The sequence below is a fragment of the Balearica regulorum genome, chromosome Z (assembly GCF_011004875.1).
Source record: "Balearica regulorum gibbericeps isolate bBalReg1 chromosome Z, bBalReg1.pri, whole genome shotgun sequence".
In the NCBI taxonomy this organism is placed as follows: Eukaryota; Metazoa; Chordata; class Aves; order Gruiformes; family Gruidae; genus Balearica; species Balearica regulorum.
This window is the reverse complement of record NC_046220.1, coordinates 67,617,559-67,641,718: the sequence shown is the minus strand read 5'-3', so window position 1 is coordinate 67,641,718 and position 24,160 is coordinate 67,617,559. Positions and strand designations below refer to the sequence as shown.

The window sequence follows — 24,160 nt, the reverse complement described above, 5'->3', positions numbered from 1 at the left end:
GAATTTTTCTGTGAGTGCACATTCAAATATGTTGCAGGCACAATGAATAAGGTGACCAGTACTTTCCCATTACACCAAGAAGTGGGGTGAAGTCCAATACAAATTGTGTTATCTAAGAGGCAGTTTCCTACTAAAGATGAGTAAGCATGTTATCTGTACAAAGGGGAATATTTTAAACTGTTCTCATAAAGCTGTGGTGGTGTTAGTAAAGCTGTAAAGCTGGGAGGTACTTTTTAAAAATGGCCCACTAAAGCAGCAGCATCTACTTCTAATGCACAGTACAGTATTTGTTAAAACTGTCTTGCCTGCCTCGTGGATCTCTGTGAAGGGAAATTACTTTCTTTATCCAGTCAATATATTTTTCAGTCAGTCGTGTATAAACTCCAGGCATGGCTCGTCTTCCACATCCTTTTCCAAAAGTAACTATCCCACTGTATTGCCCGACAGAGATTAACGGCCCACCTGAATCTCCCTAGAACACAAAATAGAAGTAACTATCAATGTCTGTTTGTTGCTCTCCAGAGGAGCATGCAGTGCCACCTGCAGAGCATAAGCATGTTTGGAAAAGTTGCTTCTAATCCGTTCCAACCTATGAAATGGATCATTTGGCTTACATCATTTCATGGGAGTTGGGTGAGGTATAAGGAGAGGTTGTTTTTAAAGTCTGAGGGAGCCTTTGATGTATATGTTGTAGACCAGCACAGTACTATCATAATTCTATTTCAAAAGGTATTTTTCTATTGTTGGTATAAATTGATTCTCACTTCTTCAGCAATTGGCCCTTCTGGACTTAGCACAGAAGACATCAAAAGCAAGATTCGAACAGCACCTTTGAATGTACTGTTAATTCTGTACTATTCAGATCTTGACATCTGGAAAGGATCAGAGGATTCAGACCCTGAAGTTCTTTATCTCCAATAACTACAGGTGGTGCCTAAGGAGAGCACCTTAGCTAAAGAAAATGCATCTGAAGTTAATTGAGATAATCCTAGACTCAAATTCCCATACTCACAATCTTGTTGTGTACATGGACCTAAACTAGTCAAAGTTTTAACACTTCTTTTTCACAGCAATAAAGTCTCTTACAAATGTGGTTAAAACCACTGTGAATCTGATCAGCCTCATTAAGTGTCTAGCACTATTTTGCTCCCAGTGAAAAGGGAACCATTATTAAAAGTACATCCCCTCCTCTTTGTAACTTTGCTTCTTACCTGGCAAGCATGTCTCTTCAAAAATTTATTTTTCCCTACAGCACACAACATGTTGCTGGTTATTTTTGTGTAATTTCCATATTTGCTCTCAGAGCTTTTTCTACTAAAAATTTTAAGAGTTGCTTCCTGAAGATATTTTGATGGCTTTCCTGAAGATGTGACTCCCCAGCCACCCACTTTGCATGTTGTGCCAGGTTTGATATCTTCACAAGAGTGAGGCAGAGGCAAAAGTTGCACATATTTATTCAGTTTTGCAATACCATTCAGCTGGGAAAAAGAAGGAAAAAATGCTTTCACATGCAGAAAGGCAGGAAAGTATAATCTAGTTTCCACTGGCATTTAGTCTCATTTTACCAATACTTTCATTGTAAATCAATTTTCAATATTTAGGAACTTATCCTGAGATTAATTGCCCCTTTGCAAATCCAGAAGAATTTCCCTGGTGTCTGTATAGCAATTCCCAATCTATGGCAGCCGTAAGGAGTTCAAGCCCAGCTTCCCATTGATTACAGTAGGAAATTGAAAACCTGCGCAGGAGTTAGGTTGATGGATCTATATCCTATTTGAGAACCTAACATGCCACTGAACTTCTGTGTTGAAATCAGACTCTGCTGCTTGACTGACACACATAAAGGTCTTAAAGCATGGTGCAACATACCCAGTAACAAAGATGAAAACAAAAGCTATAATGAATTAGACATGACAGCAGCAACATAATTGGGGAAAAATGAGGTCTTGAACTCTTCAGACTGCCAAGTTTTTGCTTTGAGAGATTCAAAAGGACTTAAATGATCCAAAGTGTCTGTGTTTTGTTGGCCTTTACCTGACAGATTCATCCTTCAGCAGAGGCCATTTTAAGCCTGTAAATGAAAACATAGCCAAACACTAACACATATCCTCAATGTGCTTTGTAAGGGCTCACAGCTACCAAACAGACATTTTCTGTTTTACACATAATCACCGCATCATGATTCATTTCGCAAGTGGTTATATGTGTTGCTGAATGGTAGTCAGTTAAACAATTCTGGCTTTATACCTTTTTTAAAAGGCACTCCAACAAATCACAAGTTTATCCAAAAAAATCCTTACAGTTTATTATCACCAGTGCTGGTAGGAATTTCCAAAGATGTAAAGTTTATCCCAAGTTGTTTACTACTGCATTACACCAGAACTGTAGAGATGGGAGGTGAGCCCTGGTGCCAACGCTATCTCTGCTCCTGTGTCAAATTCAGACAAAGGATTTTATGTTATCCATGTCATCCTGGAACAAAGTTGTAACTTTCAGCTCTAGAAATACTACTTCCTAGCAATCCATTTTGGTATTGTGTTCACAAATAACCTGACGCTCCAGATAAGTTGCTGGTGGCCACAGGAGAAGCCAGTGAAACGAACCTGTCTGCCTTTGTAGTGAAGAAGATGGAGAATGCCCACTAACAGCTGGGGGAAGGAGCTTCTCACACCTGGGCAGTGATAAATTGCTGGGGGCACAGATGTCTGTAAATGCTCCAGCTAGTTCTAGAAAGGGATATTGTTTGTTTCCTCCCTGTGTCATTGTCATACCAAACTGGTGATACCATCTAAATATTAGAAATCAGGTTCAAGTCATCACTTCCTTTTCCATATAATTCCACCAATTATTTCAGAAGTGTGGTAATATTCATAATATACTATACCTAGCCAATTATTTTAAAAATACCTATTGATCTTTCACATAAAACTGTTTCTTTCTTATCACAGGCGTAACATTAAAGCATAGCCTGAATTAAGATCCATCCAAGATTTATTAGGCATCATACCAAAGTCATGATGTTTCTAAAGGAACAGGCAAGATGATGTACAAGTCTTATCTTTCTCAGGCACCTTGGATCAGCACTGAAACTACTGGTACCAGGAAGGCAGTCCTCCAGAACCATTTAACCATGTACAGGTTTCCTGAATAGAGACTGCCCTCTCCTGATTCAAAACACCCATGGCTGCCTCCATGTCAGTCTCAGAGCTGGATTAACAAAGTTCTCAGTGCAGGGACACGTGAGGCATGAGCCAGGCTGAGCAGGAGCTGGTACACAGGTAATTCTTACAGCCCTCCCCTACTTTGGCATCCAGGATGATGATGTGGGTGAAGACATCTTTCCATGCCTCATTCTTCAGTGTCCTGAGCCTTCTTCACTATGTGACCACTCTGTGCTGCTAGAGCTGAATTCATCTATGATGTCCTGTATTATCCATACTTTTACTTTATGTGCTTACCCCAGATAATTAGCAGTAAGTTTCATCCCCATTTTTGCTTAGTCCAGCACAAGGCATCCGTTTGGGATACAGCTGTGACACAGACTCCATTGCATACATCATTTCAGTGCTGCCTTTGAAAAATTAATAAAGAATATGTTTTGGGACTTTGGAGAGGTTGCTGCAGTGAGTGGGTTAAAGGGAGTTTTAGAGCACAGAATGGGCTTGAAATGTCATCCCTGCTCATAGTGCCAGTGATCCTGTAACCTTATCTAGATTCATACAACCAAAAGCAGGGTGTTCTGTGATAGTTAAGCTAACTAAACAATGTACTCTTTGATATCAAAAAATAGCCAAAACGATCATCAGCAAAATTCCTTTTATAATAAAACAACAGTAATTAACACAATACCTTGAGGAGCATTATATCATTTTCCTTGGAAGACCTGCTAAATTGAGGATTAGGACAGTAGTGCATAACCTTAAATATCTGCTGTTCTTTTTCAGCTATGGATGCTTGATGGGCTCCAAGAGCAACTCCAAATTCTAACTTGTTTAATCTGTAATTTAAAGAAAGTACAAAGAGAGAAGGTCACTACTGGAAATGAGCAACATGTCGTAAGATAATCAAAAGACAGGTAACGTAATACTCACAATTTCATTTTACAACACGATTTTTGCAATTTATTTTACAACAACTCAACAATTTCATTTTAAAACATAGAAAAAGATATTGTTCATTTTGGTGTTTTGACATGAGCTTGTATTTTCCTCTACAAAGTAACATTTCTTTACTGTAAATCTAGTTTAGTGAAATAACGGTGTGATAGCTGACATGCAGGGATTTCCGGAGTTTGGAATTTATTTTATGAAAAATCCTACCGGGTTTTTGAGGAGAGTCCTTTGCACAAGGACTACTGGTACTGATGCCTTTCATTAATCTTTTAATGGTCTCCTTTGGACTTAGGAACTAATCCTGCAAAGGACTGAAATACGCCTGACTAATAACATGTAGGTTGTCTTGCTGACATCAATGGGATGTCAGTACACACATCGATACTCAACACTCATTCTGAGCATTATGCATATAGGTAAGTACTCTGCTAAAGTGGACATCTTTAATATTAATAAGAGTTTTATCCTTAACTTCACTAAATACAGGATTCAGCCCATTAAGGAAGACGGATGGGTGTTGCCTAACTCAAGACACCCCTATAGTGAATATTAAAAAGGGAGACTGCCAAACCCCAAAGAGAGTTATATGTCCAGTTCCTGCAAATAAACAGAGTTAAGCAATGCATAAATCTCCCTTTCCCCCCAGCTCTCTGTGTATCATCAGAAATGTATTTATTAGAGTTTGTCTTTCTTCGTTTTGCACTGCTAAACTTAATGCAGCCCAGTAAGATGACATTGCCAGAGCACATATGGCTGGTTTTCTGTACTTCATCTTCAGAACACAATCTCACTACACACAGGACAACTTATTCAAGCCAGAACAAAGACTTTATCAATCCAAACAACAACAAAAAAATTTTCTTCATTCCAGATGCATGTGTCACTGAAAGATACAATTCATGTATTTGTATGTGAATGTTTGCTGTGAAAATAGCTGCAAAGGCAGTGCTGGATCCTAAAAAATTATCATTTTGCCTACAAAGCACGCTTACACAGTGAGAATGATATAAGACTCACAAAATTCCATCCCTGGGACTCTTTCATGTATTATCCCCAACACAAGTGCAACTGCTGGACTTGCAGAAAGCCAAGGCAATCAGCCACTGTGCATACAGAGAAGCTTGGGGGTGGGGGGGGAACCAAAAACCAAACAGCAAAAGAACCTATTGCCACCTCATCCAGGTCTCTGACAGGTTGTTTGCAGGCCACACAGAAATCCAGGATTCATGCTATTCTGTCTAAGACAAAAATTATTTCAGAAGTGATCATCATATAATATTTAGGAAGGCTTACATGCACTGCAACTGTACCTGCTAAGAATAGTCTAGACATAGCATAGGGGTGGGTGGGTTTTGCATGGGCATCATCATACAGCTCAGGAGAAGGAGACCAGACAGGTGGTGTTTCACTTTGCCCCAGTGACAAAGACTTAAAGTCAACTCAAACCTATGTGCTTGTAAGAAAACCAAACCAGTGACCAGAGTTGTCCTCTCCACAGGACCAGAGACAACCAGTGCCCTTTCCACTGATTAGCTCCCAAATCTGAATTTTTCTAACCATAACTGACTGGCTATCTCTAACCCATTGACTGAAGAGTGAGAGACTCCAGCTCCCATCAAAAAATCCTTTAATTCCTAGAGGACGGCTTGGCTTTTGTTTTGTAAAAGTCCAGACTAACACAGGCAAGGTGTGAATATTTGTACCCTTACAAAAAAACCGCAACCAAACCAGATTCAGCTGAAGAAGCGTGAAAGTCAAATTCACTTAGAAAGAAGGAGCTGCGTCCGCCATTTCAGACTAATGCAAGAAGGCTGGCTGAGCTGCCCACACTGTGTATGAGGAGGTAAGGTTTGCACGGATTTATTGCAATTGGTTTGTTTTCAGTTACTCAAAATACAGGAAAAAATAGAGAACTAAAGTACAATTTAGAGAACATTTTAGCAAAAGCGGGGCATCTAACATGAACAGTAGATGCCCTCCTTACCCTGAGCTAGATGTTCAACAGCTGTGCCAGACTTGGGGTATCCCACCTGGGGAAGGGGTGCTTGTGCTCGCTTTTGACTTGTCAAAAGGACAAGGCTCCTTGTCATAGTCATGACTGATATTCAGCATTCGTGAGCCCAGGTCACTTAAAATGGGAGGAATAATTCAACTTCATCTCTCAGGGTGTTTTGAGGCTTAGTCCCAGGGACACAGGTAAGATTCGTTTAAAGCATTTTGGAATTATCCTGGTTTTGGCTGAGATGATAGAATTAATTTTCTTTCTAGTACTTGCTATAGTGCTGTGGTTTGGATGTAGTATGAAAATAATGTTGATAACACACTGATGGTTTTTAGTCGTTGCTACGTAGTAGTAGTGCCTACACAAGTCAAGGACTTTTCAGCTTCTCATGCCCTGCCAGGTGCACAAGAAGCCGGGAGAGCACAGCCAGGACAACTGGCCCAAACTGGCTAAAGGGATATTCCCTACCATGGAACATCATGCTCCATATGTAACTGGGGAAGCTAGCCGGGAGGTGGGATCGCTGCTCAGAAACACACTGGGCATTGGGTTGTTTTTTTCTGCATGTGGTGAGCAATCACATTTGTGCATCACTTGTTTTATATATATTGTTGTTGTTATTATTTTTGCTGATTGTTGTTGTTGTTTTTACTATTGTCTTCCTTTATTATCCTATTAAACGGTTTTTATCTCAACCCATGAATGCTTTTTTCCCTTCTCTTCCCCTTGTTGGGGAGGGATGAGCAAGCAGCTGGGTGGTGCTCAGTTACTGGCTGGGATTAAACCACAACAGTCCTTTTTGTCACCCAACTGGGGCACAAAGGGTTGAGATAGCAATAGTTCTGACCAGAGCACATTAAAAGAACTTAGTTATAAGCATTTATTGTATTAGTTTAGTCATCACTGGTCCTCTGGTCACAATGTTGTTTTAACTGTTCTCACAGTTGTTTGCAGAGCTGTGTTATGTAACACCTTACTTGCCATATATACTGGTTATCAGTGTTTATGTGTGGTTTGTCACCTCTGGCCATTTGATTAAGGTTATCGCTCTGCTGTTCGGCTGCTACTGGTTTATGGTATGATAAAATCATTGATAGTCAGATCAGTTTGGTATTTGTATTCAGTGGTGGCTGAATCTGTATTCAGCGGCAGCGGAAGGACAGTGACAGTTTCATCTCCATACTTCAAGAGCCATCTGTCAGAAGCTATTAATAATTGCACTTTTTACTTTTTCTCCTTGGAGAGCCAATATGTAGGGGAGACATCTTCCTTCACCTTCCCCTTCTTCTCTAGGCTAATTACAATAGCTCCTGAGAGTGATGAATATTATTGGGATGTCCGGACCAGCATGCTTCTATTGCTAGGTCTCCTGAATGTGATTCAGGAATTGTTTAGGATTAAACAACAATTTAAGACTACCACCCAAAGATCTGCCCCTGCAACAGATGCTGTGGCTACTCCAACCCCTGTGACAGGCACTGAGGCCACTCAAACCCCAGCAATAGGCACTGGGACTACTCAAACTCCCATGATAGGCACTGTGGCTGAACCAGACAACCAATGCATACTAGTATCAGTCACCCCTATACACAAGAAGAAATGGACACAGAAGTCAATTCATTTAGTAAAGGATGAGGAAACAGGGCCATCACAAGAACAAGAGGAAGAGACAGAACCAGAGATAACCACCCGATCCCTATCCCTGAGTGAGCTGCGAGATATGTGAAAAGACTTCAGCTGTTGATTAGGCAAGCAACTTGTCACCTGGCTGCTCTGATGCTGGGATAAGTCCTCAGCCCTCAGCCTCTGGAGGCAAGTCTTGTCAGGCATGAGAGACAGTATACCTTCAAAGAAGATGTTATATGTCACCCAGGCAAGTGGACCACCATGGAGAGAGGTATCCAGTACCTGAGGGGATAAGCCGTGCAGAATATGGTTTATTATGACTTGGACAATGTGCAGTTACCCACAGATCCAGATGAAGTCCACTGTACCCGACCCATACAGCGGAGGTTTGTACAGAGTACACCACCAGCCTATGCCAAGTCATTGGCAGTACTGGCCTGGAAAAACGAAGAGGGACCAACAGTGAATGAAGTGGCTGGCCAACTCTGGCAATACAGAGAAAATCTCTGCCTCCCTATGGGCCTGTGTCTCAGCTGTGGAAAGACTGTCTGAAAAATCCAAAAACCTGATTGAGAAACTGTCCCAGGAGGAATGGCAATGCAAAGAGGATACAGCCAATTCCCTGCTTGTATGGACCAGTATCTCAGCTATTAGGAGTAAGCATTCCTCTGCTCAAGAGAGAGGATATAGAGGGTACACACATGATGTTTTATCTGTGTGACCACGAAGAGGCCATGAGGAAGTGGGATGGAAAAACTACCTCGACCCTAGAAGCACAAGTATGTGAGTTGCAAGGAAAAACAATCTCAAATTCTTTCAGAAAAATTGCTGCTTCAGTCTCCAGTGGCCAGTTCCCTAGACAGAGTAGGAGGACTGATCTTACTTCTGATCTTATGGAAGGAGCTTCTGATTCATATTTTCAAGAAGTGAGTAACAAGAATGAGATTCGAACCCACGTGCACCACATGAATCCATTTGTCAGTAACAAATACTATGGCCAGGACTAGAAGGGCCCTGCCTCCAGCCAGGTGGAGGAAAGGGACAACGGGGTTTACTGGACTGTGTGGATTCCATGGCCTGGCACATCAGACCCCCACGAGTATAAGGCTCTAGTAGGCACTGGTGCACAGTGTACCCTGATGCCATCAAACTATAAAGGGGCAGAATCCATCTGTATTTCTGGAGTGACATGGGGATCCCAACAGTTGACTGTATTGGAAGCTGAAGTGAGTCTAACTGGGAATGAGTGGCAAAAGCACCCCATTGTGATTGGCCCAGAGGGTCTGTGCATTCTTGGCATAGGCTACCTCCAGAGAGGGTATTTCAAGGACCCAAAAGGTCACTGATGGGCTTTTGGAATAGCTGCCTTGGAGATGGAGCAAATTTAACAGCTGTCTACCTTGCCCAGTCTCTTGGAGGACCCTTCTGTTGTGGGGTTGCTGAGAGTCAAACAACAGGTGCCAATTGCTACCACAACAGTGCACCAGCAGCAATATTGCACCAACCAAGACTCCCTGATTCCCATGCATAAGCTGATCCATTGACTGGAGAGCCAAGGATGGATCAGCAGAACCCGCTCACCCTTTAACAGTCCCATATGGCCAGTGTGAAAGTCTAAGGGAGAGTGGAGACTGACAGTAGACTATTGTGGTCTGAATGAAGTCACACCACCATGCCAGACATGCTAGAACTTCAATACAAACTGGAGTCAAAGGCAGCCAGGTGGTACGCCACAATTGATACTGCTGATGTGTTTTTCTCAATCTCTTTGCCGGCAGAGTGCAGGCCATGGTTTGCCTTCACTTGGAGGGGTGTCCAGTACGCCTGGAATCAACTGCCCCAGGGGGGAAACACAGCCCCACCATTTGCCATGGACTGATCCAGAGTGCATTGGAACAGGGTTAAGCTCTGGAGCACCTGCAATACATTGATGACATCATTGTATGGGGCAACACAGCAGAAGAGGTTTTTGAGAAAGGAAAGAAATTTTTCCAAATCCTTCTGAAAGCCATTTTTGCCATAAAATAAAGTAAGGTCAAGGGACCTGCACAGGACATCCAGTTTTTAGGAATAAAATGGCAAGATGGATGCCATCAGATCCCAAAGGATGTGATCAACAAAATAGCCGCTATGTCTCCACCAACTACCAAAAAGGAAACACAAGCTTTCTTAAGCCTTCTGAGTTCTGGCAAATGCATATCCAAATTACAGTCTGATTGTAAGCCCTCTCTATCAGATGACCCAGAAGAAGAATGATTTCAAATCGCCCTGAGTAATGACAAGCCTTTGAACAAATTAAACAGGAAATAGTCCATGCAGTAGCCCTTGGGCCAGTCTGAGCAGGACCAGATGTAAAAATGTGTTCTACAGTGCAGCTGGGGAGAATGGCCCTACCTGGAGTCTCTGGCAGAAAGCACCAGGGGAGACTCGAGGTTGACCCCTGAGGTTTTGGAGTCAGGGATTCAGAGGATCCAAGGCTCACTACACTCCAACTGAAAAAGAGACATTGGCAGCACATGAAGGGGTTTGAGCTGCTGTGGAAGTGATTGGTACTGAAGCAAAGATCCTCCTGTCGGGGCTGGGCTGGATGTTCAAAGGGAAGGTCCTCTCTACACACCATGCAACTGATGCTACGTGGAGTAAGTGTGTCACACTTACCCCACAATGGGCTCAAATAAGAAACCCCAGTTGCCCAGGACTGCTGGAACTGATCATGGACTGGCCAGAAGGCAAAGATTTCGGAATATCAACAGAAGAGGAGGTGATGCGTGCTGAAGAGGCCCTACCATATAATAAACTACCAGAAAATGAGAAGCAATATGCCCTCTTCACTGATGGGTCCTGTCACACTGTGGGAAAGTATCAGAGGTGGAAGGCTGCTGTGTGGAGTCCTACATGGCGAGTCACAGAAACAGCAGAAGGAGAAGGTGAATTGAGCCAGTTTGCAGAGATGAAAGCCATCCAGCTGGCTCTAGACATTGCTGAGCAAGAAAAGTGGCCAATGCTCTTCTCTTTACTGACTCACAAATGGTGACAAATGCCCTGTGGGGGTGGTTACAGCAATGGAAGCGGAGCAACTGGCAGTGCAGAGGCAAACCCATCTGGCCTGCACCAATGTGGCAAGATATTGATGCCTAGGTAGAGAGGCTGGTTGTAAAACTACGTCATGTAGATGCCCACGTATGCAAGAGTGGCATCACTGAGGAACATCAAAACAACCATCAGGTGGATCAGGCAGATTTGGACTGGCAACATAAGGGTGAATTATTTGTAGCTCAATGGGCTGATGACACCTCAGGCCAGCAAGGAAGGGGTGCAACATATAGACGGGCTCATGATCGAGGGGTGGACTTGACCATGGACACTATGGCACAGGTTATCCATGAATGCAAAACATGCACTGCACTCAAACAAGCCAAGCAGTTAAAGCCTTAAAGGTATGGAGGACGATGGCTGAAATATAACTATGGTGAGGCCTGGCAGATTGATTATATTGCACTCCTACAAACCCACCAAGGCAAGTGCCATGTGCTTACAATGGTGGAAGCAACCACCAGACGGCTGGAAACATATCCCGTGCACCGTGCCACCACCCAGAACACTATCCTGGGCCTTGAAAAGCAAGTCTGATGATGACATGACACCCCATCACACCAGAAAGTATTGAGTCAGAAAACAGGACTCATTTCTGAAACAATCTCATAGACACCTGGGCCAAAGAGCCACCTGGGCATTCAGTAGGTATATCACATTGCCCACCACGCACCAGCCTCTGGGAAAATCAAACACTACAGTGGGCTGTTAAAGACTACACTGAGAGCAATGGGTGGTGGGACCCTCAAACATTGGGACTGCTGCTCAGAAATACATTGGGCAGTGAGTTGTTTTTTTCTGCATGTGGTGAGCAATTGCATTTGTGCATCATTTGTTTCATATATATTATTTTGTTATTGTTGTTGGTATTATTTTATTATTATTACTATTGCTATTGCTATTGCTATTGTTATTACTATTACTATTACTATTACTATATTATCTTCCTTTGTTATCTTATTAAACTCTTTATCTCAACCGACGAGGTTTTTTCCATTCTTCTCCCCATCCCATGGGGGGAGGGATGAGTAAGTGGCTGCGTGGTGCTCAGTTACTGGCTGAGGTTAAACCACGACAGGAATATATCTCCTTCTCTAAGACGTTGCTATTTCAGATGCAGAAATAATGAACTGGGTCTTTTATCAGCACAGTCTGTATCCCATAACGTTGGCATGATCTGACTAATGAAGGTAATGAAGGTAAACTGTACACAATGCAGATAAGTAGTTTACAAAACAATTTAAAACAGAGTGACAAGTTCTTAGATCAGTTTAGTGAGAAAACTGAAGCTTTTAACAATTCTTAAAAAATCAATATCCACTTTCTTTACTTACAGATTTGCACACCATACCTCACCTCAATGAAGAGTTAAAATTGCCCCAGTATAAGATACTGTGTTGGTTTTGCGTGGCAAGGTTTTGGTAGCAGGGGGGGCTACAGGGGTGGCTTCTGTGAGAAGCTGCTAGAAGCTTCCCCTGTGTCTGATAGAGCCAATGCCAGCTGGCTCCAAGACGGACCCGCCGCTGGCCAAGGCCGAGCCAATCAGCGCCACTGTGATAACATATTTAAGAAAGAGAAAAAACAGTTAGAGAGGGCTTTTGCAGCCAGAGAGAGGAGTGAGAAGATGTAAGAACATCTGCAGACACCAAGGTCAGTGCAGAAGGAGGGGCAGGAGGTGCTCCAGGCACCGGAGCAAGATTCCCCTGCAGCCCGTGGTGAAGACCATGGTGAAGCAGGCTGTCCCCCTGCAGCCCATGGAGGAAGGATGAGGGGGTGTAGAGATTCCACCTGCAGCCCGTGGAGGACCCCACGCCGGAGCAGGTGGAGACACCTGAAGGAGGCTGTGGCCCATGGGAAGCCCACGCTGGAGCAGGCTCCTGGCAGGACCTGTGGCCCCATGGAGAGAGGAGCCCACGCCAGAGCAGGTTTGCTGACAGGACTTGTGACCCCGTGGGGGACCCACGCTGGAGCAGTTTGCTCCTGAAGGTCTGCAGCCCGTGGAGGAGACTCACGTTGGAGAAGGCCGTGAAGGACTGTCTCCCGTGAGAGGGACCCCACGCTGGAGCGGGGGAACGATGAGAGGAGTCCTCCCCCTGAGGATGAAGAAGCGGCAGAAACACCGCGTGATGAACTGACCGTAACCCCCACTCCCCGTCCCCCTGTGCCGCTGGGGGGGGCGGAGGTTGAAGCCGGGAGTGAAGTTGAGCCCGGGAAGATGGGAGGGGTGGGGGGAGGTGTTTTTAAGATTTGGTTTTATTTCTCATTCCTATACCCTGTTTTGCTTAGTAATAAATAAGATGAATTCCCTCTCTAAGTTCAGTCTGTTTTGCTCGTGATGATAATTAGAGAATGATCTCTCCCTGTCCTTATCTCGACCCATAAGGTTTTTTTTTAGTTATACCTGTTCTCCCCTGTCTAGAGAAGGAGGGGAGTGATAGAGCGGCTCTGGTGGGCACCTGGCCCCCAGCCAGGGTCGACCCACCACAGATACTTACAATGTGCTGCTGTCAAAACCCATTGCTTTTCCACAAGAGCTCCTCCACACTTAGTTAAATTCTTTCTCTGGATAGCAGCCATATAAGGCCAAGAATGAGGATGCACAACATGTCCTCCTATAATGTCCATGCAGCCATCTGAAATGCAGCAGAAGTGCAGTTATGGTATGTGTTATCCAGAGGAAGTGAGAATCTGGATATTTTTATCCTTAGATGAGTACTTACATCTCAGGGGTAGGATAACAGCAATTAGAGAGAGCAGGAGAGCTAACAGGTGGCTTGTCATAGTTGCTGCTATTTACTGACAAGAGCATTGTAAATTACAATACTGTCTTTTCTATTTAAATGTCCCCTACAGGATATGGTAGTTGAAAGGTTTTATGGCTAGATCCCTCTCTTGAAGGTTCCCTTTACATCATTAATATTGGATTATTTAACTGCAGGTTGGCTTCTTTAGGTTCTTTCTTCACCTTTCTTTAAAACCTGCCTGTTTCTTGAATCCCCAACGTCTGTCAATATTAATTGGTCCAAGTTTTTTCAGCAGCCCTTCACCACAGGTATTGTATTAGAAAACAAGTGTGTAAGAAAATTGCTGAGCATTACCTGGGATGAATGTACAATAAAACCTAAGTGTCTCAGTGAATTCAAAGCTCTTTTGACTTTAAAGAAAAAAAAATTTTAAAAAAAAAAAAAAAAAGTGATAAAAATGAAACTGGCCATCTTCAAGCTGCTGAACAAATGGGAGAACAAGCGCCACCTGAAAAGGCTTCACAGAACACCAGTGAGAGGGAAAACTCAGGGCTTGCAGAATACAAAAGTCATTCCCAAACTGTGGACCAAGATACATCAGCAGCCAGCAAATCCTCAGCCCAGGTAACATTTTCAGTTGAAAGACTGAAAAAGATTCATACATGAATTTTATGAGAGCCACTGAGAATTGACAGGCACCTGTGTCTGATAAGCTTAGGAAAGCCTGACATAAAAGACAAGCTACACACATGGAGGGCAGAGCAATTTGTATTTTCTTAGCAATAATTTTTGAGGGTGCAGGATTCAGATGCAGAAAACCCTAGAGCGAGCAAGTGTCAAATGCAAACAAAGTATCTAATCAGTGGTCACAAGAGAAAGCTAAAAATATGCAGTGGTGAGAGAGACATTTCTGTATTGCAAACCTCTGTGTCTGCATTCATGTTTTGCAAGCCTTGCTAGTAAACCACTACAAAACCCAGTATGACCAGGGAGGAGGCAGAGAAGGCACCCAGCTCCACATCGCTGTGCTCCCAGCAGCTACCTGCTCTGCACCGCTCTCCCGCCCTCCCTTCCACAGCCCCAGGCACCAGCCTTGCGGCTGAGCCAAGATGCCGCCAAAACTCAGGCACCCAGCAGCTCTGGAAGGTTTAGAGATGCAGTTGAAACAGGTCCTCTGAATTGGCTTCCTAAAAGCACGCCTGATGTTCACCTTTAGCACCACAGAAAGCAGCATGAAGGAAAAAGGAGCATAGTCACTGGGAAAGAAAAATTATAAAAAGACAATGGGGTATGACATAAGGGACAGAAGCGCTTGACACAGTACAGAGCTAAAAGTAATCCACTGACCCACGGGCTTAATGCCCATTGAAAATTTCCTCAAAGGCAAAGGCTAGAAAAAGAAGCTGGATAGACTTGTTCTTTATGCAGGTAGTGTTTTCAGCTGAGAGAGTGGCTATGCCTCCTGGGCACTGCAGGGGAAAGGATGGAGCATTTTGCTTACATGTGTTTCTCCTCCTGAAGACCATTGCTTAAGCAGCAGAGGAGCAAATAAAAGAATTTGACAATGCACTCAAATAAAGAAGGAAGTTTTGCTTTGAGGTTTCCCTTTACATGCAAAAGACCAATAATATCTAAACCTGACCACAAATTAACTTATTGCCATAACCAAAGGAGCACAGCCAACTTGTTGCACACCCTAAAATTTTATGTCAGTTTTTCAGCCTCATCTGCACAAGTTATAAGCTGAATTGGACGCTAACAAAAGCATTTAGGTACAAAACTAGAGGCTGATTATGTGCATAGCAATCTGATCTTTAATACCTGTGCCATCAATCTTAGGACTATGTGATAGTCAGAGCTGTTGCTCAGAAGGAGCTTGTGCAGAAAGCAAGCAGTTCTTATCAAACAGTATTTTAGACTGCATATTCCTAATTCTAGTTATCAATGTAAATGGGATATCTCAGGATTAGAGGGGATTTTTTAAAAGGCATGGATATGCTAATACCTGCAGAAAAATATCTTTAGAAGTAAGTAGGATTTAGAAGTAAATAGGAGTGCATTTAGATATTGAAAAAATATAAACAGACTATAGAAGATTTGTTTTTAAATTGTAGGCACAGCTTTATCTTAGATGCTTGGAAAACATCTAGGAGCATTTGCTAATGTTTTATTCTGTGTCTCCCAAATAGTTTTTTCTTAAAAATAGATCAGGTGAACATAAGATGATACATACCAAACCTCTTTTCACTAGACATGGCACCTCATAGAGGAATATCCAAGGATGAATCATTGTAGTACTATGAATTTTATCAGGTCTCAGTGTATAGGATTTTTGCTCACAAGTGCTCATCCTGATCATGTCTGTGCGTAGTTCAGAGAGGAAACAGCTTCAATATGGTAAGACTGCTAATTAAAATGTCAGAAAATCAGACTTTGGCAACTATTTATAAGTGATAAATGAAAGAACGGTACCTATGACACCTGGTGATACTGTGTTCAGGACAACATTGGAAAAAAAGAATACCAATGCTGCAAACTGCTGATAGTTACTGGGGATATGCAGGCAGTGAGGATAGAAATGAAAGAAAATTAAAAGCTTGGTGTGGTTTTGCAGTGCATAGAGCTGTCACCATGTCACGTAGGTGACAGTGTCTCTGACAAGCCACATCAGTGACAAAGAGCTCTGAGATGTCTGAAAAATAGCTCCAAGGCTGCTTTCTTCAGAGAAATCACTAACAATTACCCTCTGTACCAGAAAGGAGAGCAATGGCAAATTTGAGGCAGCTGTCTGTCCAAGGTCTTCTACAGGTAAAACTCACACCAGGCTGGGCCAGCTGAGCTCAGAGATGTGATGCAGCCAGAACACAGAAGCTTTCTGCAGGCTGACTGTAGCGGGGCTCAAGTCTTCAAGAAACCTTCCAGGCTGTGTGGTAGTGACACTTCACTGAATGTACCTAGTTAGTTCATAGAATATTTGATATTCTAAATTATTTAATATCGATGGAAGTTATTTCTATTATTTGGGTATATATTTGGAAGTGAGGAATTGTGCCTTTACAAGGCTCTAAGACGACTTATTCCATTTTCAGTACTCAATTCAGTTGCCTAAAACTAAGCATTTAGTGACATTTGAGATACCCTGTGTTTCCCAGACACGGGGACAGGGCTGGCAAATCTGACATAGCCTCTACAGAAGACCCATGGCACCCGGAAGCAGACCTAAGACACCTCAAGACACTTTAAATAGCATTATACCCTTAGCTTTAGGCCACTAAACCACAGTCAGTGCTATATGGATACTCATCCAGTGCAAAGCTAATGAGGTAGGATCAGATGCTGAAAGGAGCAAACATCAGATTCCTTGGTCCTGAGGGGCCCCTGAACAGCACAGATAACTCTCTGATGGGGGATGGGGCTGTGATTCACCTCTGACCTGGAGGCCACCTGCCATGTCTAGAATGAAACTATACGTCTTCATGTGGGCAACTGAATCAAGCCTAAATTTATGTGAGCCGAGTCCTATGGTGTAACCAGACACGTAGTGGCTTGCAACGTTTCACCCCACTACTCATATACTAGCTCTCTGCAAATGCTACAGAGAGAACATGAAGGGGGGACAGGTCCTGTTTTCACACCACAACAGATGACGCAATTTCTCACTAACACCTCTGCTGTAAGCTACGTTGTTGGGGAGGGGTTTTTGCCTTCATTACAGTTACAAATGTCAAATATCCTTTAAGAGGAAAAACAAAACCCACATCCTTTTTATTTAGAGATATATATATTAAACAGCGACTAAGGGAGAACACCAGACAGAAATCATGGCAGCTTTCCTCACTTTGTCCGCCTCTGCTGCTGTCATTCTCCTGGTAATTCATGGAGGTAAGTGCCCAATTCGATCCTTTTGAAGGTAAATGCTGACATACAGAGTTCCAGTTAAGCCAACATGTATTAATGTAAAGTGGTCACGTTTATTATTTGAGCTCTCATTATTAACTCTTTTTCACTGTCTGCATATATTCTTTTGTACAAACAGAATAGTTTCTGAATGGATAGTATTAATTAAAGCTGTACAGAGGACAGGCTGTTTGGATGAGTTCTGAGTAATTAACATAATAATTATCTGACCTTTCTCTCCAGAGGCATACACATACATTAATCTCTTGATGTTATGTTTTGCTGCAAAACAGGTTCATGTAGTGCAACTTACACCATATAAGCCAATTTCCAGGTGTCTGCATAAGTCACATATTGTACAACATTTATCATGTGGCAGATCTGAGGTTGTTACTCATAATGAAAGCTAAGAAATTAACCAGAGCAGCAAACTTCAAGAAAAGAAATCTGTGCAAGAGCAACAATACTTTGGTGTTTTTCTTGTCAAAGTTCACCCTGCTCATCTAGTTTTGGTCCCATTGAAACATACAGAAGTAGTGCTGCTGAGCAACTTTAAAAGTCTATCCTGAAGACGACTATGGTGACATATATACATACTTGTGTGTCTGTATACTTTGTAATTACATTAACTGGTTTTTCGAAGAGACTTTGAGTGTCTTACAGTATTTGTTAGCCCAGCTTTGTGTATTGTGGTTTATTTTTATTTTTAGGTTTGTGTGTGGATATCATTGGAGGAAAAGTAGTAGAACCACACTCGAGACCATTTATGGCCCTAATCCAAGCAGCAAATGGAAAACTTATTTGTGGAGGAACTTTGATCAAGGAAAACTGGGTGTTAACAGCTGCCCACTGTTATATGTAAGTTCTTACTCTGATTCAGAAATTGTTCTTAGTGAGCATCTGGTGTCTCTGTTCAAGAAGGAAAGTTAATATCCCCAGTTGTTTTGTGCTGATTGTGCTATCATGTTCAGATTACTGTGTTTTATAATTTGTATTGACAAATGTGCTTCAGTGAGTAAAAATTAATATAACAATGTATACTGATCTTCACTGTTTCTGAAGAGAGATTTTACAAGCTTGTAGCTGCATGCAAGCACAGAATAGCAACACTGAAGTAGTGAATTTTGGGGAAAGGTTTGCCCCTGGTTTCTCAGTGAAACAGTGCACTAGGCCAGAGGGCTGTCCAGTCCAAATAGTTGCTCAGGAAACTGAAATAAATTATTGTCATTTTATTCTGTAAAAGATATGTAGTTCACCAGAGAAAGAGACAGCAGGTAGTTATACAGAAGCAGAAATCATCCGGACAGATGACAGGAGACACTCAGAGATCTCAGTTCTACTGGATATGTTGGTTTGTCAGCCAACCTTTCTTCCTTCTGTCTGACTCAAGATGCAAATGGCTGTTTGGCCCCACAGAGTCCTTCAGTGAGGCAAAACGTGAGGTTTAAATGACACATCACACCCCTTGCCTTTGTGGGGAGGACTGGAGCTGCTGCTGAGCCAGACGTCACGCAGGCTCTGTCCATGGCCTGCCCAGGACCAGTGAATCACTGGACTCTGCAGACATCAGGAAAATGTATCCATCTCTCCTGTCTCCATCCAAACATGGAGATATGTGGGACCTACTACAAAGGGAGCATGGGGCCCAAAAGATGTCATATTAACATAAGGTAAAGCGTGTTTCCAAATGAGATCACATTTAAGAGAAAATACAATAAATAATTAACCTAATGACGCTCAGTCAACAGTCAGACAGCTCTTAGTAGCTGAAGGAAAGGAGCAACCACGTCTTTCGGGTTGTGTTTGCCACAGGAAGATGCAAGTGAGGGCCAACCTACATATCTGCTCCAAGAATATTCTCCCATTCAGCTGTAACATAGATTGTTCTACCACAAACAGCTATACCAATGCTCTGGTATGAAGGTCTGCTTGGACTGCTTGACCAAGGAGTGTTAGACTCCGGCTGTCTATACCAGAGAGCCCCTGGAGGCACAACTCTGTCACCACTTCACTATCTAGTAAGTATATGAAGTTGCAGCACAAGTTAGAGAAAGGGAATGAGCTATGTCTCACATGGACACAGAAAATAGTTTTGAAATGGCATTAGGGCAAAGCAATGGTACAATTCAGCCCAGTTGTGATGATCTCTGAACCCACAGTGCTGTGAGCTACTCTCCTAAATTTTCAACACAAATTGCAGAGGGCACAGTTGGTGAGACCACTACCAACACCAAAACTAATGCATGCACCCCTCATTCAGTTCCCAAAGGGAAACAATAGGGGTAGGTTCAGAGTCAAGTACTTGAACCCTGCCTATGCTCCCAGGAAGCTGAAAATAGGATAGCATGAACTTTGATTCACTGACTCATCTTTTTTTTTTTTTTTTTGTAACTACTTATAAACAAGGTAATCTTTTGTATTTTTCTAAATTACTGTTGCTTTTCAGCCATGAGAAGAAGAGAGTCTGTAGCAGCTGGATATTATAGCACCATATTTAACAGCAAAAAATTACAGAGTTACAGCAAGTGAATCCATTAACCATGTTGTCTCTGTTCTCAGGGAAGGAAGCAAAGTTATTCTTGGAGCTCATTCAGTGAAAGCAAAAGAAAAAGAACAACAGTCTTTTCAGATTGCAAAACAAATTCGCTACCCACATTACCATGCTGGTTCTAAGGAAGGCGACATTATGCTGGTGCAGGTATAGACTTACACATCACTTACCAAATATGCATCGCCTATGATCTGCCATTTTCTTCCTTCTTGTGAGGGATATGAGCCAAGGGAGTTTCTGGTGACTATTCTTCTGGGGTGATCTACTCTGGTCTGCTAATCCAGCAGACTGACAAATTGGGGATCCACTGGAAACTAAGGCAACCAAAAATTCCTGTAATGCATGCCAATGCTAGAACTAGAAAAATTCTGGAGCTTGACCAAGATATTTCAATTTCTGGGTTTTCAGTGAAAGAATAAAGATTGCCCACAGAAAGAAGCGTATTTCACACATAAAAATAATTTGGTTAAAAACTCTAATGTTCTGTCTGAAAAACAGTTCTAATTAATTAAAAATGTCTGACTTCTCTGATTCTCAATTTTGCCAGCTTCAGTGATTACTTGTTATTTTGTCTTCCCAATGGTCTGACAGCAAGGGAAGTAAAATAGGGTATTTTTGAGAGCTAATATTTCAGCAGAAGCTAAATGGGCTTTCATGAGACAAAGAATACTCATTTTCCTTATTCTTAGATTAATTACATAAATCCTGTCACAAATAACCGAGAAATCTCAAGTGGGGGTTGCAGTATTCCCCCATTACCATAATCAAAAAAAACCAGTGGCTAACATGCAGCAGTCTTTGTTAGACTCTGCCCCATAACTATTTTCCATATCTTCTACAGCTTCAGAAAAGAGCAAAGGTTACCAAAGCTGTGAAGTGCCTTCCCCTGCCTCGCTCAGATGAAGATCCCAAACCAGGAACAATTTGCACAGCAGCAGGATGGGGAAAAACTCACAATGGGAAGGGAATGTATTCTGACACGCTGAGGGAGGTTAATATCACCGTCATCAGTAGGCAAATCTGCAATGACAAAAATCATTATAAACAGAAGCCTGTTATAACAAAAAACATGATATGCGCAGGGGATAAGAATGGAGGAAAGGACTCATGTAATGTAAGTATATTTACTGTCCTTATCCAAAGAGATTATATTAAAAATAAATTATAAAGAACTAGCTTTTAGACATTTATAATTTCTGCCTCTCTTGAGTTCACTGAAGAATTTTATTACAAATGAGTGAATTTACCAAGTCTTGTTCTTCTAAGCCTTAAAGTCATAACTTCTGATTGATGAATTCACCTTCACAGATTTTAGATATTGTGCTTTTATCCAGGCATGGCAGATAGCTATTACCTTCTTCAGTAAAATTATTTTAATAGAAAAATCTCCACAAAATAACTTATGAGCCCATTCTCAAGCAGCTAACCTCAGTGGAACAACTTCTCTGATGTCAGAGGGCTTTGAAACAGGTTTTGCTGAAAAAAATAATTTTGACTGGGCCCCAAGTCAAATGCACAACTGTGTAAGAACTACCATGTTTTAAAAGATTTAAATATTGAATTAACAAAGGTACAAAAAAGGTACCAATTTCAAGAGACTTTCTGCTTTTCAAGATGAAAATTTCCAGCTTTTCATATTCAGCAAGACTAACTATTCCTTAGCACTGAGCTAAAGCCATTCCCCATTCCTCGCACTTGGAAGATCAGATTGAAGATTATTATTATTATTATTATTATTATTATTATTATTATTATTATTATTATTGCTAATAAAAATCTTAACTTCCAAGGAGGAAGAAAAAGAAATCCACAATAGCACTGTCTACATTTTTATTTCCTCCATGTAACTGGTGCAAATCTTATTTAAAAGAAGCATTTTTTAGCTTTTGTAAATTTGAATGACAATTTTTTTTCCCTTTTTCCAGGGGGATTCTGGTGGACCTTTAATATGTAATAATGTGATAAGAGGCATCACTGCTTTTGGGAAGGGCAAGAAGTGTGGTGCTGTTGATGGCCCTGGTGTCTACACTCGACTTACAAAGCAATACCTGCAGTGGATAAGGAAAACCATAGGGGGAGCCTAATAGATTGGGTTTTGAACAAGTGATTTCCTACCTTGTACTAGTTTAACAATATCTAGTTTTGAAATATGCTTTTAAAAAATAGCCTCATTATACTGGTGAAAGAGGCATTCCCACGCTGAATTTTAGCAGCTTGATGTCCTTATAGATGAAAATATATGTGTCTGTTTTCAGGGCAGATGTGATCTTAACAGGACCAGAACACAGTGCTCTGCTACAACAGCATTTGTAGCTTATACTGTCAGCCATGGAGTCATTCGATGGGTATTTGTGACTCAAGCTTCCAACATTCTTGCATTGCATATTCAGACAGTATTTCTGATCAAGAATCTAATCCTGCTGTTTGTGTCCTCGCTGCATGCTAGGTATATACTGTATTCTTCTCTATCTAGACTTCTGCAAATAACCCTGAAAGTTAGGGAGATGCTAGGTACAACTCCAGACACCTGAAAAACTTGGTAGTTTGTCTGCAGCAGAGCTCCTAATTTCACAGGTGCAGGGGACTGCTAAGCTTCAGAAAATTAAGTTTCAACAACTGCATTTGATTGTGCGACATAGTAAGTGTGCATTTCCTAGCTGACTTGTATTTGAAACCTCTAGATTTCATCCCTTTATGTACTTTGCATTTATTAAAGAAATGGCAATAAAAATCTCCTGCTTGCAGCTGTCAATTTATGTGGAAAGCTCCACCTGTTGCAGTACAGATAGTCTGTGTACATAATGTTTTGGATGTGCAGTATATTTGCAAAATGCACCAAGATCAGCAGCAGTGTGTTAAAAAATCAGCTGAAAACCCATCCTCCAGAGGAATGACAGAACATGTCTCAGTGGGAGTATCAGCATGATAAAGCCCGGTTTGTAACATAAAACAATATTAATTTTATGATGTCACTACTGCAGCTTCACTTATGCAGTGAAATTTTTAAGTGCTTCAACAACCACTTGTCAAACAGCAAACAGACCTATTGTGAAAAAATGCTTACGCCCATCTCTGTATTAACAGCCTTGGGCACTTTCATGCCATGAACACTTCAAAAAGGGCTTGGTTTAATTTTGTGTTGCTGTGGGGTTTTTTTACTTGGAAGTAGGCATTAGCTAAGAGAAAGCAGAAGACATTCAAAGGGTGGAGAAATCTTGTATTGATTTTAATTAGAAAATGATTGCTTGGTTCATCATGAGCAATTGAACAACATTTATAAACACAACATGGGAAAATACAGATTAAAACTTTTTTACACAACTGTCTTCACCTGATTTTGTTGCGAAGAAACAGTAGTTTTGTCACAGAGGAATAATGAAGTGTGAAGGAAGGAGAAGGCCTAAGTTACAGGGATCTTTACTTAAAGTTTTGATGCTGAACATCTTCTTTTATGTTTTCTGTCCATTACAAATGTTACACAGTCAGAACTTTACAAATTCCTTCTTATATTCCTAAATGTTTGTTCTGACTCTTGGCTGAACACACAAACAAGCACACAGATGCAGAGGCACAGCAGGAGCAGAGGGAAGAATTCCCAACCAAGGAAGACTGCATCAGTGAAACTGAGAGGAGAATTTGCCCCACTGACTGGTACTGACACCCAAAGTGGTGACTTTGATTCTGTCTTTAAACACACAGGAAGTACAAGTCCAGACTTTTTTTATTCTTGCAAACTACCAAACCCTTGCTTAGGAAAGAACTGATTCTGAAAACCTTCAAGACAACAGATCACTAGGGCTATTTCACTCCTCCTGTGCATTAGTCTTACTTCATTTCTTTCCTCTTTGCCCATTTTTTCACTCTCTTTCATCCTGCTATAGTATTTTTCTTATGTTACCGCTTCCTCTTTGGTGTGCTTCTTCCTCTTCCCTGGAAGTCACAGGCAGCATCCTTGTCGGTGGAAAATCCCACTCAAAGCCTATCATTCAGAATTTCTCAATTTTTCAGACAGTAGTTCTGACTCAAGTGAGGTCAGAAGGAAAGAGAGGTTCTGACCAAGGAGTTTACAATGCATGAAGAAATGTGCAAGAAAAAATGTGCAGCCTTCCTCCTCTAGCTTGAAATTTAGGATCTA

General features: G+C 41.8%; 2 protein-coding genes across 2 annotated transcripts; one reads left to right on the top strand and one right to left on the bottom strand.

The window, feature by feature from the left end:
• Window positions 1–268: 268 nt before the first annotated feature.
• LOC142599578 (granzyme K-like) lies at window positions 269–13,614 on the bottom strand. The gene is made up of 5 exons (XM_075740928.1): window positions 13,554–13,614; window positions 13,325–13,466; window positions 3,850–3,997; window positions 1,212–1,478; window positions 269–472 (listed from the first exon to the last, which is right to left on the bottom strand). Exons 1-5 carry the CDS (start codon window positions 13,612–13,614, stop codon window positions 269–271), a joined length of 822 nt encoding a protein of 273 aa, XP_075597043.1.
• A 3,754-nt stretch (window positions 13,615–17,368) lies between these two features.
• GZMA (granzyme A) lies at window positions 17,369–22,742 on the top strand. The gene is made up of 5 exons (XM_075739866.1): window positions 17,369–17,459; window positions 18,185–18,332; window positions 20,034–20,172; window positions 20,867–21,139; window positions 21,951–22,742. The coding sequence occupies exons 1-5, from the start codon at window positions 17,399–17,401 to the stop codon at window positions 22,107–22,109; spliced, it is 780 nt and encodes a 259-aa protein (XP_075595981.1). The 5' UTR covers window positions 17,369–17,398; the 3' UTR covers window positions 22,110–22,742.
• Window positions 22,743–24,160: the final 1,418 nt, after the last annotated feature.